This window comes from Plectropomus leopardus, chromosome 10 (assembly GCF_026936395.1).
Source record: "Plectropomus leopardus strain MGB_pleo_1.0 chromosome 10, ASM2693639v1, whole genome shotgun sequence".
Taxonomy (NCBI): Eukaryota; Metazoa; Chordata; class Actinopteri; order Perciformes; family Serranidae; genus Plectropomus; species Plectropomus leopardus.
In genome coordinates, this window is record NC_142185.1 from 36,582,875 (window position 1) to 36,599,387 (window position 16,513).

The 16,513-nt window shown below is 41.5% G+C and overlaps 1 protein-coding gene across 1 annotated transcript in view; it reads right to left on the minus strand.

Annotated features, from left to right (window-relative positions):
- Positions 1–3,434: 3,434 nt before the first annotated feature.
- Positions 3,435–16,513, minus strand: part of htr2aa (5-hydroxytryptamine (serotonin) receptor 2A, genome duplicate a) — a 46,162-nt gene continuing 33,083 nt past the window's right edge. The window contains exon 3 of the mRNA XM_042494916.2: positions 3,435–5,165. Within this exon, the coding sequence (XP_042350850.1) occupies positions 4,303–5,165 (863 nt within the window). The 3' untranslated portion in view covers positions 3,435–4,302. The remainder of the gene's footprint in view (positions 5,166–16,513) is intronic.

Here is a 16,513-nt window from a genome sequence, read left to right on the forward strand (position 1 = left end):
ATTCCCATTTAAAACCCCATAGAAATACATATAAAAATGTCTATATATCGTGCACAGTGTCAGACTGGAGCAAGAAAGTCATTGAATTATCATTTTTCTTTTTAAAATCTGTATTAGAAGAGTCTGGAAAATGTGCGTATGAAAAATGATTAAGATCTGATACTCCTAACCTATTGTTTTGGATGTGTTTTTATGGAAAATCAAAAAACAAGAAACCCCTTGAGATCAACAACAAAAAAAAAGTATGTGATGAAAAACAGGCGCTGTAGCTTCATACATTGACCGGTTTGAAAAATTCCAGCTGATATGTTCTTAAGGCAGGCTTTCTCTGTAATGTCCCTAGAAAATGTGAAAAGGCTTTTGAGATGGCATCATGCAATTTTTTTGCGTAATTTGAAAATTTTCAACTTGCATGAATACATTAGTAGTGTGAATTTTGCATGATCACGTCATTTAAATCACTTGTGTCGCCTGGAAAAAATTTACTTCCATTTGAATTTTTGCATGACTTTTTCTGTGCAAATTTTGGCGCATGCAGTCCAGAGAGACATTTTGTCTGAGTCGAGGAGGCTCGAATTCTTTGGACCAGCAGGGAACGTTCCAGCAACATTGACTAACATTACATACAAACTGCAACAGTATTTCAAAGAAAATATTTTAATCTCGTGTTCAAATAACATATTAAGGATGTTTATCTAATCAAATAATATTCTTGTGAAGTTAAATGTTCTTTTATTAAATTCAATTTCAATTTTACATGAGAACATTTGAAGAATGTTTTCAAAGCTTCATTCAGAACATGCTATTTTTAAATGAAAAGTTAATGTGATAAATTAAAAGAAAAACATATTCTGAACATTTTTTGATGTTTATAGAGAATGTTTCCCTAACTTTAAGATGAATGTTCTGGAAACATCATTACGGCATCTAAGCAGATTTCCTGCAGCTCCTGTGGGCGCAAACATAGTAATGCATGCACATTTATACTCTGCCCCCCTCAATGAAAATATGTTCTTGCATGCATGATCAACCCTGTTAACTCTTTTTTTACTCCAATATTTATTCATGCTCTGAAGTCTTGAATAAATAAAACTCTTACACATAAATGTTTCGTCTCCAGTTTTTTTACTTTGACAGAAAAAGGGAACCTGTTCCGCACAGTTGACATACAAAAGAAACGTGACTGTCACCATCAAACATCAATTTCCAAAATAGACACTAGTTTAAAAAAACAAACTAGAGTTGGGTTTGTGGGTCCAAAGTTACGTCAGCAGAAAAGTGTCATCACTGCAACAGCAAAGAGAACTACACAGAGAGCAGCTACGTCATCAGTGGGGGTCAGATCCATCAAAATCCACTAAATGGATCAGAATTAAAGCCAAAAACAATTTAAAAATATAAAAATCAACTGAATTTCTGATTGAGACACCACACACAGTTTTCTGGATCTAATCTTTCTGTGTAAATGCAGGTCGTGACTGAGCAAAAGAAAAAAGCATCAGTGCTGAATGGTGCTGTGAAACTAAAAGCAGCCGCCCGCTGAGCTCATATTTCTCCTCCTCCATTACTGTTGTTTATGAGCAGCCTGAATCTGTTTGTGAACCACAGCTCCCCACCTGCTGCCGGGGCGACGCTTTACCTCCACATAACTCACGGTCACCAGGCGGGTTTCCATTAACCCTCAAACTGAAATTGCAAATACAAAATATGCCTAATGGAAACATGTCAATATCGAGAAAACTCCTGTTTATCGCAAAAAAAGATTTTACGCTCGCATGAGGTGGTGTTTCAGGCAATTTGAAAAAGCCGTATTTTGTAAAACTGCAATGAAAACACCTTTCTTGCTTCAACAGCTCATATGATGTGCAAGAGCGGGTGGCGGTGATGCAACTTTATGGATGCCAACCGAGATCATCTTAACGGTTATACGAGACAAAGATATTAATTATAAGATTGGCCTTTTTTTGGCTGCAATAGAAATAAACCTGCCAAAGTTCTGGACTTCCATCACCGTGTGTTATATGAAATGATATCACAAGAGAAAAGTCATGCAACATTTTCAGTGAAGACATCCCTCAATGGAAACGCTGTCATCTCACAATTTTGTTTTATCCAAATTTGGAAAATATCGCTTAAGCTTTGTGCAAATCTGTAATGGAAACCTGCCTACTGTGTGCGACATGTAGTGCAACTCTTTGTACACCCTGAGCTTGCTGTCGCCTTCTCATCACATGTGAGGAGTTCTGCTCCAAAAAGTGACACTGATGTGAGATATATATATATATATATATATATATACACACACACACATATGAGCCAGTTTGTGTTGCATCTGAGTTTTCCTTTGACTTTGTTTGCAGTAGCTCAGCATCTACAATTCATGTGGTGTTCAGATTCAAATGCAGCTATGTTTAAGTCTATGTTGAGTTCTGGTCTGAGGTGCAGATTGTGGTAATACATCGATGGCTCATACATTAATCCATCGTCTGGCCTTCCTCCAGGTGATTCTGTCCTCAGTTTCATATCAGCACATTTTAAAATCATATTAAAACATGTGGCAACCAACTGCCGAACTGTAGAAAGACTGAAGAAGAAAACCCAATATTTCAGGAAAAGAAATGTCAATTTGTGCACGGCTCCTCTGAGGAGAACACAATAAAAAGTGACTTTTACAGTGAAAACATCTGCAGTTTGGTGCTCTGCCAATGTGAACTCATGTTCAGTCTTCATACTGCATCACACCAGTGACAGTAATCCTCCTGTCACCTGTAAATAACAAAAACCTCAACAATCATATACATTTATTCACATATATCTGCACAAAATACAAATATAGATCGATTTACGTCGTCTCTCTGTAACATCAGCAAAGAATATTTATTCTTCTGGTTATTTTCAACAGAAAATTCAGAAGTAGCGGGAGCCTTTTCTTCCCTTTTTCATATCTGACCTCTGTGAGGGTCCTGAGTCTCGCTGTGAGTCAGGCTCATCCTGGATCTCCCCCCTCTGACTCCAGCTTCTGATAAAGTGGCAGGAAATCCAGTCTAATCCCTGCTGATCCACCCAAAGGTATGATGGGAGGTAAAGGCCACCTGACTGATGCCAGGGAGGCGGCAGATTGAGGGGGGAGCCGAGGTCACCACGGCTCAGCATCCGTGGAAAATGAAAAAAATGTGCGTTTGTCCAAAGCGTTCTTGACAAAGTGGGTAAATTTTGTTGCTTTTCTTATCAGCCAAAAAGCATCTCACGTCATTTCACATACCACCCCTCCTCCTCCTCCTCCTCCTCCTCCTCATCTCTCAGACTCAAAGATATCGACTCAATAACTTTAGAAAAAGATTAAGTGGAAAATAAAATGATATGTTTTGCTGGCAGTGTGGACGAGACTCTGAAACCTTAAATGCCTTTAAAGCCCCAGTGTGCAGGATTTAGAGGGATATTTTGTCAGAAACTGAACAGAATCTAATCAGTTTGCTTTCTTTACTGTATAATCATCTAAAAATGAGTGGTTGTGTTTTCATTGTCTAAAAATGAGCTGTTTATAACTCTCATCTTCTTCTCATCTTCATATAACGCCATATTGCACCGCCAGAGCGGACAAACCACACCAGCGCGTTCTCATTCCCAGCTCGTCAAATAGCACCACTTGGTCAGTGATTTTGGCGTCTGACACTCATGAGGACGTCTTTTTCTGCGTTCACGTGATGTCCAAAGGTCGTAGTTTCCAAGTTGGAAAATCATTGTTCTGACTCGGTTGTATTCATGTGCTTTTAATGTGAAAAATTTTTAAACAAGAGGTTTTGTGCTTTTGGCCTAAGATCCAAAATGCCAAAATTAACCTTTGCATCCACATGATATGTGATACTCAGACTTTTGCTTCCTGTCTGAATGTGATGTTTTTACACTTCACCACGTGCCCTTTTTGCCTAAACATAACCACGTGCTTTTGCAGCAACATGTGACCACTTGGGATGAGAACACGTTGGCCATCCTCACAGCTAAATCCCTCTGAATCTGACACACTTTTCTTTAAATCCATGAAACAAGCACTGATCACATTATTATTAAAAGGTGTTTGTTGTAATTCAGCTCCAGATTCTGTCGCTGAGGGATCAGAAGCACTGAAATCTGAAGGTTCAGACTTTTTATTTTGACATGTTCGTGAACTCATGAGTTTTTTTTTTAATCCTGACCGGGAGGCACTTTGTCTTTGGCACTTTGACTTTAAACCTCTCTCCCACGTTTGATGCGACCACAGAAGTTAAAGGTTTGATCTGATCTGTGAGTTTCACGGGATGGCGTTCACACACAACTCTCGTCTTTCTCTCCGCAACTTTTATCCGGCCTACACTTCTCTGTTTCCTGTCCGGGTAAAGAGAAGTCCTTCATCTCGTTGCTAGAATGCACCACGCCGTTTCGTAACTTCCCGATGTCACCGAGGGGCAGCTGGGTGGAGCTGTACGCCAGCGGCGGGATGGTGTTGACCAGTATGAGCTGGAGAGGCTTCTTCTCCGGCTGGTACCGGCAGCGGACGTAGCGCAGGAACGCCGCTCGGTATGTTTTGTTAAACAGCGTGTAGACCAGCGGGTTGACCGCGGAGGACAAGTATCCGACCCACACGAAAACGTTCAGCAGGCCTCCCATGAGTCCTGCGTCGCACACCGCCGGGTCGCACGCCACCACCAGCACGTTGGTGATGAAAAACGGACACCACATGACCACAAAGAGAAAAAACACCACCCCGAGGACCTTGGACGCCTTCTGCTCGTTGCTGATTGACTGCATGGTGCGGCGCCCAAACAGCGAGCCGGAGACGCTCCCGCGGGCGCCTCCAAGTCCGCCGCTGCTCCCTCTGCCGCCGGCCTCGCGACTGATCGAGCGTCTGAAGAGTTTCTCGGAGGACAGCGAGGTCTGCGGCAAGAAGCTCAGCGTGAACGTCGTGCTCCATTTGGGCCGCGGGACCAGCTGGTCCAAGCAGAGCGTGGCTTCGTTCTGCAGGGCGTTGATGGTCAGGAAGTACGTGACGACCATGATGGTGAGGGGCACGAAGAAGGCCACGAAGGAGCCGACCAGCACAAAGTTGTTATCTGTCAGCAGGCAGCTGCCATCTTTGAAGACCTTGGAGTGGTCTCGCAGTCCCAGCACGGGGATGGGCATGGAGATCCCTGCAGAGAGGAAGGAAGCAGACGACGAGAAAAGCTCAATATTTGTGGCTGTTTGTGTGAGAGGAGATTTAAACCGCTGAAACTCAGATCCTTTAACCCTTTAACAGGCATCGTTACCACACGGTGGACATTTTTTGTGATCAAATTCATTTACTAAAAATCCAATTTCATTTTTGTACAGATGTTTTTTAACGATGCGTTTTAGTATTTTGATTATTCCGTAATTCTATTCAGTTCTATTTTTATCATATTAAATTGACTATTATTATTATTATTATTATTATTATTGTTATTATTATTATTATTATTATTATTATTTATCAACAGATTTTTTATGGATTAATTATATTTGTATGTATTTTTGTTTATTTCTTTATTTCTTTTATTATAGAACATTCAGAATTCGTATATTTTATAATTTTTTGTATCTATTCATTTTTATATTTTTATTGTATGAAGTCACTTTTATTTTCAGATGTTTTATTATATTACATTGACAATTGCACTTTTTACAATGTATTATGCTTTTTTTTCTTACTGCTGCATTTTGTCAAAATATTCTGTAAACGCATTTCTTAGTGTGACTGTTAAAAGCTCTTAAGCATCAGCAGTGGAAAATTTCTCAATTACAAGTAAAAGAAAAATGTTCTCACACGTCTGTATGAATCTGCACGACATTTTGAAGCATTTTGAAGATGAACTTGTGTGACGAGTGAGAGGTCATATAAACCCTCTCATTACGTGTGCAGACATTTAATTAGTAGAAGAAGTGTCTCGGTGTAGTTCTGCTAATTTCAGAGTTCTTTGATTACAAAACTTAATAATGCAGCAAAATGACTTTCATACATCACAGTAAACGACTGATTTGCATAATTTAACAGTAATACTGTGCAGATGCTCTGTATTGCAGTATATCGAGATCATCATAATAAGAAGTTAAGGAGAAGTTAGTTAGAAGTTGGCTTGATGTCTTAAAAAACAGACATGGGAAGAACACAATGAGCAAGAACAGAAGAAATCACCCAAAAAATGAGCCAGAAGTCGTGGAAAAGGGCTCTGTGCACTGAAGCAGCTTTTTAGTTTGTCAGCATTTACTAATTCTACATTTTTTTTAAGTATGTTTATTATGAACCTTAATAACACCCTTAGCCCAAAAAAGCATTTCTATCAACATAACTCTACCAAACATCGACTCTTGCTGTGTGTTTTCTGCGGTGGTTTCTGGCAGCTAACAGCAGCAGCACAGGTACAGTCTGTCAAATATTTCGGCAGAGGAGCCCTGCTATTACCGCTGCACTACCTGTTCACTCTTACATGTGTCAGATTTTCCATTAACTGCTCTGAAACTGTCCGTCTGTCTGTCTCTGAGTGGGAGGAAGCTGGTGTTTGGCCTCCTCGTCTCCCCGTCTGCAGCCTGTGGTCACTGCACCTCTTTGGTCTGTCTTAGTGTCTTCTACCAGTTTCTAACCTGCATTTTGATTGATTGATTGTGTGCATCACCCAGAAATAAAGAAACCTCATGTGTTTATAAGACATCAAAATTCATTAAAAATGACTTTACAGCTCAGTCTTAAACAGAATATTCTGCCTTCTTTCCCGAATTTGCAACAGAAAAAGTTTCCTCCCTGAAGCACAGCTCAAGTTTTTTTTAATAATCATCTAACCTAAAGAAGTCTGCATAAATTGACGACATTTTAGTAAAAAGTACATTTCTCCAGTCATCATGAACAACGCATCAAAACAAAAAATGAGCCTCATTCTCAAAATCACCCACATAACCCGACAAACATAATCTGTCCTCCTCTGGAGTGTCATTAAACCTACAGTTAACGGAAACGCTCCTGAACGTAACTGCACACAGCGATCTTTGTCCTTTGCTTAAATTATATTTATTTATTTATTTATTTTATTTCTGCATTTTAACCATCCTTTACAATAAGTCCTTAACTTTGGCTTGTACCATTTATCAACAGACCACTTTTCTTATGCATATGAGACATCTTGCTCCTCATCTCCTGAATATCAGAGTAATCTGTTCTGGAAAATATTATAAATATATAACTATATATAATATATTATAATATATAACTATAAAAGATTTTAACTCCGTCATCCAGGGATGACAATGTGAGATTAAATGTCTTTTTTCGTGAGTCTCTGATCAGACATCTTCACAAGATGTCTGATGTTTGGATGTTTCCATCCTCTAATCTCCACTAATGGCCAAAACTGAAGTAAATTTATGGACTCCAAACAGGAGCGAATAGCTCTATAATGCACAGTGTTAGAACTTGTTGACTCCAGAAACACACATGAGATGTAAAGTTGTGTATAAGTTTAGAAAACCTAAACTGTCACGACCTTTAACCTTGTTTAGTAGAGATCCCAGAGCTCTATTTCTTCACGGGGAAGTCCAGGAAATAAGGTTACTTTGAGTCCAGATCTCCCCCTGCTATTATTTCATTTTCTCAGCCTTAAATTTCGGTTTTCTCAGATTTAATATCTGCAGTCACACATTAGCATAAATCTCGTGATAAATTACCCCCAAAACTCCTGGATGAAGGTGAGATAGATATTCGCTCCACAGCAACAGGAAGCGGGTAGGAGGAGATAAACGCTGTGTTCTCATTACCTGTACCGGTAACAACCACGAGGGAGGTGAGAGAAAGAGCCGGAGGAGGAGGAGGAGGAGGAGGAGGGATTGACAGACTCAGCGAGGGAGGACAGAAATTGTGGCTGCACGTCGGGAGCAGAGGGGTCAGAGCCGGATAATTCTCATTAAGTCTGGATGGTTTGACAGAAAAGCAGCCGGAGGGTCTGAAGGTTTTTCACTTTCCAGCCTCATAAACAAACATTTATTTTCCACCTCGGAGGCCTGATTCATTCTGGACAGAGAGACACCGTGAGAGTCTCCGGCTGCTGCTTCTGTAACGTGAGGACCAGTGCTGCCACATTGGAAATGTTAAACTATCGTACCAGAAGCTCAAAATGATCGTTTTTTGAGAAAAAACATCGTGCCCCGGTCACAGTTAAATTAATGAATTTAGTTAACAAGTATTTTAACGACTTTTTGACACATATACAAATCTACCCACTGCCCACTACCCACGTCTTCACGGCTCAGCGCACAGCTGACGTCAGGTTAGTTTTCCCAAAATGCTGATTGACGTGATTGGCTGTAAGGAGATCATGTGATAAGTGACGCGTAAACACGGATCCAGGAGTTAAAATGGGACGTGTGAACTAAACTAAGTGCTTATTGAGAGCGTCACTTTGGTCAAATTATCGTACATTACAGCAATTTTGGAATTACTGATCGTAAAGAGGGTAAAAAGGTCCTTAAATCATAAAAATGTCTCAAAGTCCAAGAAACATGCTTAAATCCAAGAAATGTCATAAAATCATAGAAAAGTCCTAAAAATGTTCTAAAGCCTTAGAAAAATTCAAAAACCCCATAAATGTCATAACATCCTATTTGTCCTTATGTCCTGGACATGTCCTTAAATCCTACAAAATGTCTTAAAATCCTACAAAATGTCTTAAAATCCTACAAATTTCCGAAGATATTAGAAATGTCCTCAAATCCGAGCATCATCAAATCCTAGAAACGTGTATGGGGTTGCTGCGAGTGGCCCCTGAACCTCCTGTCAGTTTGGAAAAGTGGCTCCCAAGCAAAGACAGCTGAGTCTCTGTGATGTGTAAGACGGAGGACGTCATGGTCCCGCCCATGCTGTTTGATTGACAGCTGATAGAGACAAGAGTCATCTGCTCTTATTTAATCTCCACAGTGAAAATATTCAGACTGAGGTTGACTGTGTGAATACAAGCTGAAACGGTCACGATTCATCATCACTCTCTGAAAGCTGAGCGGCTGACAGACTGAAGGTGAGACGGAGCAGGAAACACACAGAGACAGAAACTACCATCACTGTCTGCTCTCTATCAGCTGATCAGATGTTTTTTGTAGAGGTGACACTGTTGATACAAGCGTCTGCGTTCTTCAGATAAACGCCCTCGAGCACCCATCGCACCGCGCTGCTGCACAACCCACAAATCAAAAGCCAGTTTTTGTCAGTTTTTGGGTCTTCCTCTCTTTCTCCCTGACGGCAACTGGCTGCTCTAAATACATGAAATCAGAGACATGAGACGGAGGAGAGAGGAACTTGACAGAAGTGGGTGAGAAGATGAAAGGGGATCAAGTGAGAGAAAACAGAGAGGAGGGAGACGCTGCAGACACAAAGGAGACGGAGGAGGCTTTCATTTCAAAATGCAACACAGGAGCTTTGAGAGAGAAGCTGTAGCCTGAAAACTGACCCTCATCGTCCTCATCTCATGTCTTTTTATTGATTTAACTGCATGTTTTTAATGCATTTAAGTTGTTTTTTTACTTGACGGTGAGATCCACTCAAAGTTTCAAGGCCACGCATAACAGAAAATAAAACTCTTGAATGTTTCAATCAATTTTCACTTAAAACTCTTCATTCTGAGAAAATCACTCCTCAAAGTGCTTTTTATCGCTCTGCAGTCATGTTGTAAAAGCTGCCATTCGTTTCAGTTTTCTGTTGTAACGTCGAGGTGATTCACACAATCACATATTTCATTTATTTTATAAACCAGAGGGAAAAAAGACGATTCTAACTGCAGAATTCGCCTGAGAATCATTGTGTTTTTAAGTTTACAGGCAGCGTCACTTGACAATGTTGGCAGATGAAACCTTTCATGTTCACGTGATTCGCCGCTTGATGGCATCACGTTGAAACGCTGCCAGAAACACCATAATATGAAAAGAGGTCCCTACAAGGTGGACAAGAGGCGGCGGATGGATCCAACAAACCCTGGACCTTCACCGGGCGGGTTTCCATTCCAGATGTGAGCAAAACTTAAGCAATATGTATTAAATGTCGATAAAACTCAATATGGAGCTGACTGTGTTTTCACTGAGTGATGTTCTGCAGCTTCTCTTCTGGTGATAACATCCCAGTAACCATGGCGACGGATGTTCAAAACATCAGCAGCTTTATTTCTATTGCAGCCACCAAACTAGCCGTCATTATTTCCAATCCAAGGCCACGTAGGCGTGTAATGGAGCCGTGATGGAAAGGCGAGCCCCTTATACGTGGGAGCGACCACGTATGAGGGAATTCTGGGAGATGTAGTCCACGATTTCACAGAGGAATTGTGGATTCTAAACTTCCAGATGATCTGCTCAACTTTCTCAGAGTTATGTGATGCAATAACAGCTCTTGTAGCTCCTGCTGCATCATGAGGGAGCCAGTTCCTACTGACAAGCACATAGACACAGCATCATGTGACCTCACAGCATCATGTGACCTCACAGCATCATGTGACCTAGAAAAGACTAAAAAGTGTTTCCATTGCAATTCTGCAAAATATGGCTTTTTCAAATTTGCCCCATTGGGCATATTTCATATTTGCAATTTCAATTTGAAGAATTTGAGGGGAGATGGAAACCTGCCTGATCAGGAGTCTGGTGTTAGCTTCCCATCTCAATATGATTCATGTATTGACATCATGGTAGCAGCATCCCAAAACATCAACACAGACACAGACAGATACCTAGAGCGTAATATGTAGACGTGAAAGTCCACTGCAAAGCAGCAACATGTGATGACTTGGGATGAGAACACGTCCAGCTGCCAGCGACACACAGCTATGTTTGCAAGTGAAACTCAAATGTGAATTTTGGTTCCACATCCTGTGCATCAGTCCACAAACAGTTTATTCTGTGCGCAGCTGCATGTAGCGGACCGTGACCTTTAGGCGCTTACGGTTCTGCACGCACACACAAACTGTCACAGCCCTAATAAATACACTGACACCTGATGCACATCATGCACGCTCTCACACACACTGACAAAAGGAGACACAAACATTTGCAACAAAAACAAACTTCAAACATCCAGTTTGAAGAGTTTTCCTCTTTTTTCCGTACTGATGAAAGAAATCAGTTTCTGGGTCATAAAAAGGAGGGATGGAAGGAAGGATGTAAAGGAAAGGAGAATTTAAACCTCGCACAAACACAAAAACTCTAGAGAGCCGAGCAACAAATACACACACAAACACACACACAAACACACAGAGCGGCCTTGTTTCTGTGATTGCCAGCCCTCAGCTCTGTGTTGTATCTGCCAGCCGGTGCGATTATTAGACTGTGGGGGTTCAGATCTCAACGAGCAGCCGCTCTGGACGGATTACAGCTTTAATTCCTGCTGTACAAATGTGCTCACATTCAAGACGCTCTGATGACAGAGGGCCAGTGTCGCTCTCTTATTGTTTCAGCGTGAAGAGCTGGCAGCCTCCACTCCATCTTTCTGATGTAAAGTCTGTTTATTGTCCTCATTTACACGACGGTAAATGCACCGACTGCCCTGCCAGATTCTGTGAAGCCTCACATAATGTTCAATTATAAACTTCTTTTATGATCAATGCCAACATTTTTGAAACTCTTTCAGCATTATCTGCAGTTTGGTAAAGGTCAGGGAAAGATGCCACATGCTAATTAGCTGTCTGAGAGTGAAATGTCCTCATGTTGAAGTATTATAGAAATATAATAAAGCAGCATGTAATTCAAAATACACTCAAAATACATATGTACTACTAATGATAAAAAAAGACTTCCATCAATGAACTTCTGACATACAATAAAATATTTTGTGATTTTCAGCCAATTTCAACCCTTTGAAAACTTGACAAATTAGATTTATTTGAATAACATGGATAAAAGGAAATGAGCTACTCAAGAAGAAATTACCAAAAATTTAGCAAGAAAAACAAGAGCTCATGAACAAAAAAAGTGAATGTTAAAGGAAATGCCCTGAGAAAGTACTTAAGTTGTGATAATTCTGTTAAATAATTTTAAATACACAATTATGATCATTATAAATATATCTTTTAGTTTTAGATATTTCTCCCTAGTGTTTTAAAAAAAAATGTAATTGTTAATTTCTTACAAATTGCTTATTGTCTTTTCCCCCAAGTTTTCCACAGAAATTAAATCAAATTTGCTCATGTTTCAAAGGTTTGAAGGCTTATGAAAGGTGTCTGAATGCAGCACAAGAAAATAAATGTTGATCCAGATTTTAAAGGGTTAAATCAAAAATGTTTTTTAGTCATTTTAATAAATAAAAATATGAACTATCTCTGAGTCAGAACAACTCAAGTAACACAGACGAGTACAGTATATGTCTGCTCATCTGTTTTCTTATGTCCGTGTGTGTGTGTGTGTGTGTGTGTGTGTGTGTGTTGGTCTCCTTCCAGTTTCTGGATGAGCCACTGTAACGCTCCCACTGGGAAACACTGAGCCGTCTGTCCGCCTACACACACACACACACACACACATACACACACACACACACACAAACACACACACACACACACACACACACACACACACACACACACACACACACACACACACACACACACACACACACAAACACACACACATTGATGTGAAACACCTCTGTGCTGCTGCATGCAGAGTTTCACTCGGTTCATTAAGTCAAAGACAAACTCGGATCCTTGACTAAAGCAAAAGTGGAAATACCAGCTGCCCCTCTCCAAAGGTATCAGATACTGATGTTTTTGCAGTGATTTTGGCATGATATTATTGGGTGGTGTCAGTTGAGAAGGCGGCCGGACAGCCAGACACTACCGTCCACGGCAGCATGATATGCAAATGTGCAGCATCAACAACAACATCAACAGCAGACGCAGGAGGATTCGTGATGCATCATATGCAGATGTAAATGGTACAGACTAAGCTGTGACATTTGACCAGTTTGGATGAGAACATGTTGGTTTTAGAGAGAAAACGGTGAGCTGGGAGGAAGTTTGGGGGTTTGGATTTGATGTGAAGGTTGATGTGGTGCTGCAGGAGTCAATTTACATCTCTGAACACACACACACTCACACACATTATGAATTCAGCAAACCGAGGCTGACAGTGTTTGTGTTTTGTGGTCAAGGATGAAGTCTGCCTCTGATGTGTGCGTCCTTGTTCACTGTGACGCTGTCCTCTCTGCAGAGGGACGTTCAGAGTCGCTTTGTTTGAACGAAATATAATGAATTCCAGTCCTTTGACTTCATAAATCGGCAAACCGAATTCTGTCACAGAAAGGAGAAGAGAAACTGTGAGGGGGAAAACAGAGCGGGCAGACCCTCTAACAGCGAGAGAAAGAGGGCGGCCGGCGGCTCCGGAGGTGTAATTTTGCCCTGTTCAAGACAAAAAGTGACGTTTATGACTCCATATAATTTTTATGGAGGTGAGGGAACAATCAGGTCCTGATAATTGGCTTCTGGCTGCCTGGCTGCTCTCCAGCTGAGCAGGTCAATGGAGCTAGATGAGCAGGAAATGTAATGATGGGGCTGTGGACGGTGGAGGTGGTGGGAGGGACCGGCAGAGTGCACATTAGCTCGCCGTCCGGAGGAAAATGCATGAAAATGTATTTCAGTTTGAGCTGACAACATTTCAAACTGCAGAAACAAAGCATCACTTATCGTTTGATTGAAGTCGAATCATCCAAAAACTTTCCCACTTTCCCGACCTGATTGATTTGTTTTGCTGGTTGTTAGCCGACATGCTTTCACACTAAGCTAATTAAGATGAGGAATGGAGGAGCGCTTCATTTTTATCCAGGTGGCAGCGCGCCGGCCCTCAGATCGTATCTAATGAATGGATGGCAGCAACATCACAGCGTGACGTCAGCGCTCTTAATGACCTGACGGATCCTGATTTCGCCCGATTAAAGACGAGCAGCGCTTTGTTCAGCAGAGTGACGCACACTTCAAATCTGCAGGAAGGAAAAGTGATATATGAAGAAACATCAGCTCAACAAATCACTTTTCATTACTGATGACAGGGGTGAGGGCGAGCATGCCTTGCTCATGAGTCACAGAGATCTGTTAAAGCTGTTCCTTTTGTGAGTTTTTTGTTGGTTTAAAATTTGAAATAGATGTGAAACAAAAAGTGATCAAATAGTGATCAATCCGTCCTCCCCAGAGTGTGAAATAAGTACATAAGAACTATTGGGGGGGGCAGATTACAATAACATGAATATTGTGACTTTTGGCATGAAAACATAGTCCAGCAGAACGATTATAATGAGTCCACTGAAGTCTGTCTGTAGGACAGGACGGCTAAACACGTCCAATTAAGCAAGTTTAAAGACATGATTGTGTCAAAAGCAGCTCGTCTTCTTCCCTGTCAGGGCGGAGCAGGTGAGTGGAGGACAGGGTCAGTGAGAGCTGGAAAAGTCAAAAAGAGCCAGAAAAGGAAACAAAATAACCCTCTTAAACTAAATCTCCCCTCCCCCGCTGACTGTGTGTCCCCCAAACTTTATTGACCATAAACAAACAGCACTAATTCGCTGTCGGCCTCGCCTGATGCCTGCGAGACGCTCGGCGGCCCCGAGCTCTGTGTTTGCTTCCTGTTGCCTCCACTTCATTAGCTCTGTCATTCTGCACTGTGGCTGCTAATGACCGAGCCACGCCGGAGCTGCACAGCGCTAATTCAGCTTCCTTCCTGCTGCAGATCCAAACGCGATAGCTGCGAGTCGCTCGGCGTTTACATTCTCCTCCATATTAATTAATGCAGTGATGTCATTCATCAGAGATCTGGAGATAAGTTTGGCTCCTTTGTGCAGATATAAGCACAGAAATACAAAACATTGGTTGAGAAATATTTAACTCTTTAACAACTGGATCGACATCAGTTTTCTTGTCCTGCATTCAGACGCCTTTCAATTATTTTATCCTCTAAAATGTGAAAAAACTGATATGATTTCTATCAAAAACACAGAAAAAGCGTTATTTATGAACTTCAATCGCATCGCGATTAACACGTTAATGCTAACAGCTCTACTTACCATCCATTTACCCTTTAAAACCTGGACTAATTGGCTTGATTTCCTTAAAAAAAACATGGAGAGAAGGCAAGAAATTAGTAAAAAGTACAAAAACAATGCCTAAAATGACATTTCTTATCAAGTTGCTCAATGCCTTTTTCCACGTTAATGAAAAAAAATGCAACTTCAGAAAAGTGATGACGATTCAGGTTTAAAAGGCTTCAAAGGCTTAAAAATGCACTTTCATTCATCCACAAACACGTCACAACTCGTGAACTCTGAGACTCAGAAGATTTCCATTCATGAGGTCCTGAATACCACAAGAGGACCGCGTTCATGTGGCCTCTCCCGGTGAACTAATGTGTGAAATTAAAACTGGTCCTGATCACAGCTGTGTAACGACATACAGATGAATGAAATTATGACGTGAGCGCTGCGAAGGAGGAAAAACGAGCTGCTGCCTGAAGGCTGGACATCAGTCTGCAGGCTGAAGTTTCTCTGCGGTGACTCTCAGCAGTGAAGAGCACAGCTTTAGATAATTGGTACAAACAGCAGCACGGTGCTTCGATCGCTCTCAGTTTGTTCCACAGTAAAGTTCTCTTGAGCGGGAAGCTTTAATTAGTCCAGTTTGGATATTTTTGTATTCAGTCAGAGCGTCTCGGGTCTCTCTGACATCTTTATTTTCCTTAACGCTCGCTGTGAGCGCTGTGTTCGAGGCTCTGAGCTGATTCTTTGTTATGTTTCTAACATTTAAATAGCTGCAGCTCCACGGAGGCGACAGGAGGAAGAGTGCAGTAATGTGATGTCAGCATGGTGAGCGGCGTCACTGCAGGCCTCACGATACGCTGCATCGCCCACCAGCCCGACCAGATTATCTCAGGGTTCGTGTTATAATTTTTATTCACACACACACACACACACACACACACACACACACACACACACACACGGCCTTGGTTTCCTCCTCGGGTTCGTCGTGATGTTTCCTCGGGGGAGTGCGGCGGCTGGCGTCAGGTCAAGCCTGCTCATGTTCCCGCAGTGAGTCGTGGTTACACTGTGATCTGATTGGACGTAACATCAGGACTTACACTTTGTTGCACAGAGGATGAGAGGGACTATATACACACACACACACACACACACACACACACACACACATGCGCACACACATGCTGACATGCATGAATGCATGCTGGTAGTGTGTGTGTGTGTGTGTGTGTGTGTGTGTGTATTTCTCCGAAATTACATGATCCAAACTGAAACGTTCATGCACTTCTTCATTAATGTGTTTCTCTGAACCAAACACCCTGACACACACACACACACACACACACACACACACACAAAAACACAGCTCTTGTAGCATTTTATCTGTTTTTAAAATTAAAAAATTTACAGAAGAAAGAAAGCAAGTGCTGCCTTAACCCTTTGAAACCTGGTTGGACATCACTTTTCCTGCTCTGTGTTCAAATGCCTCTCAAG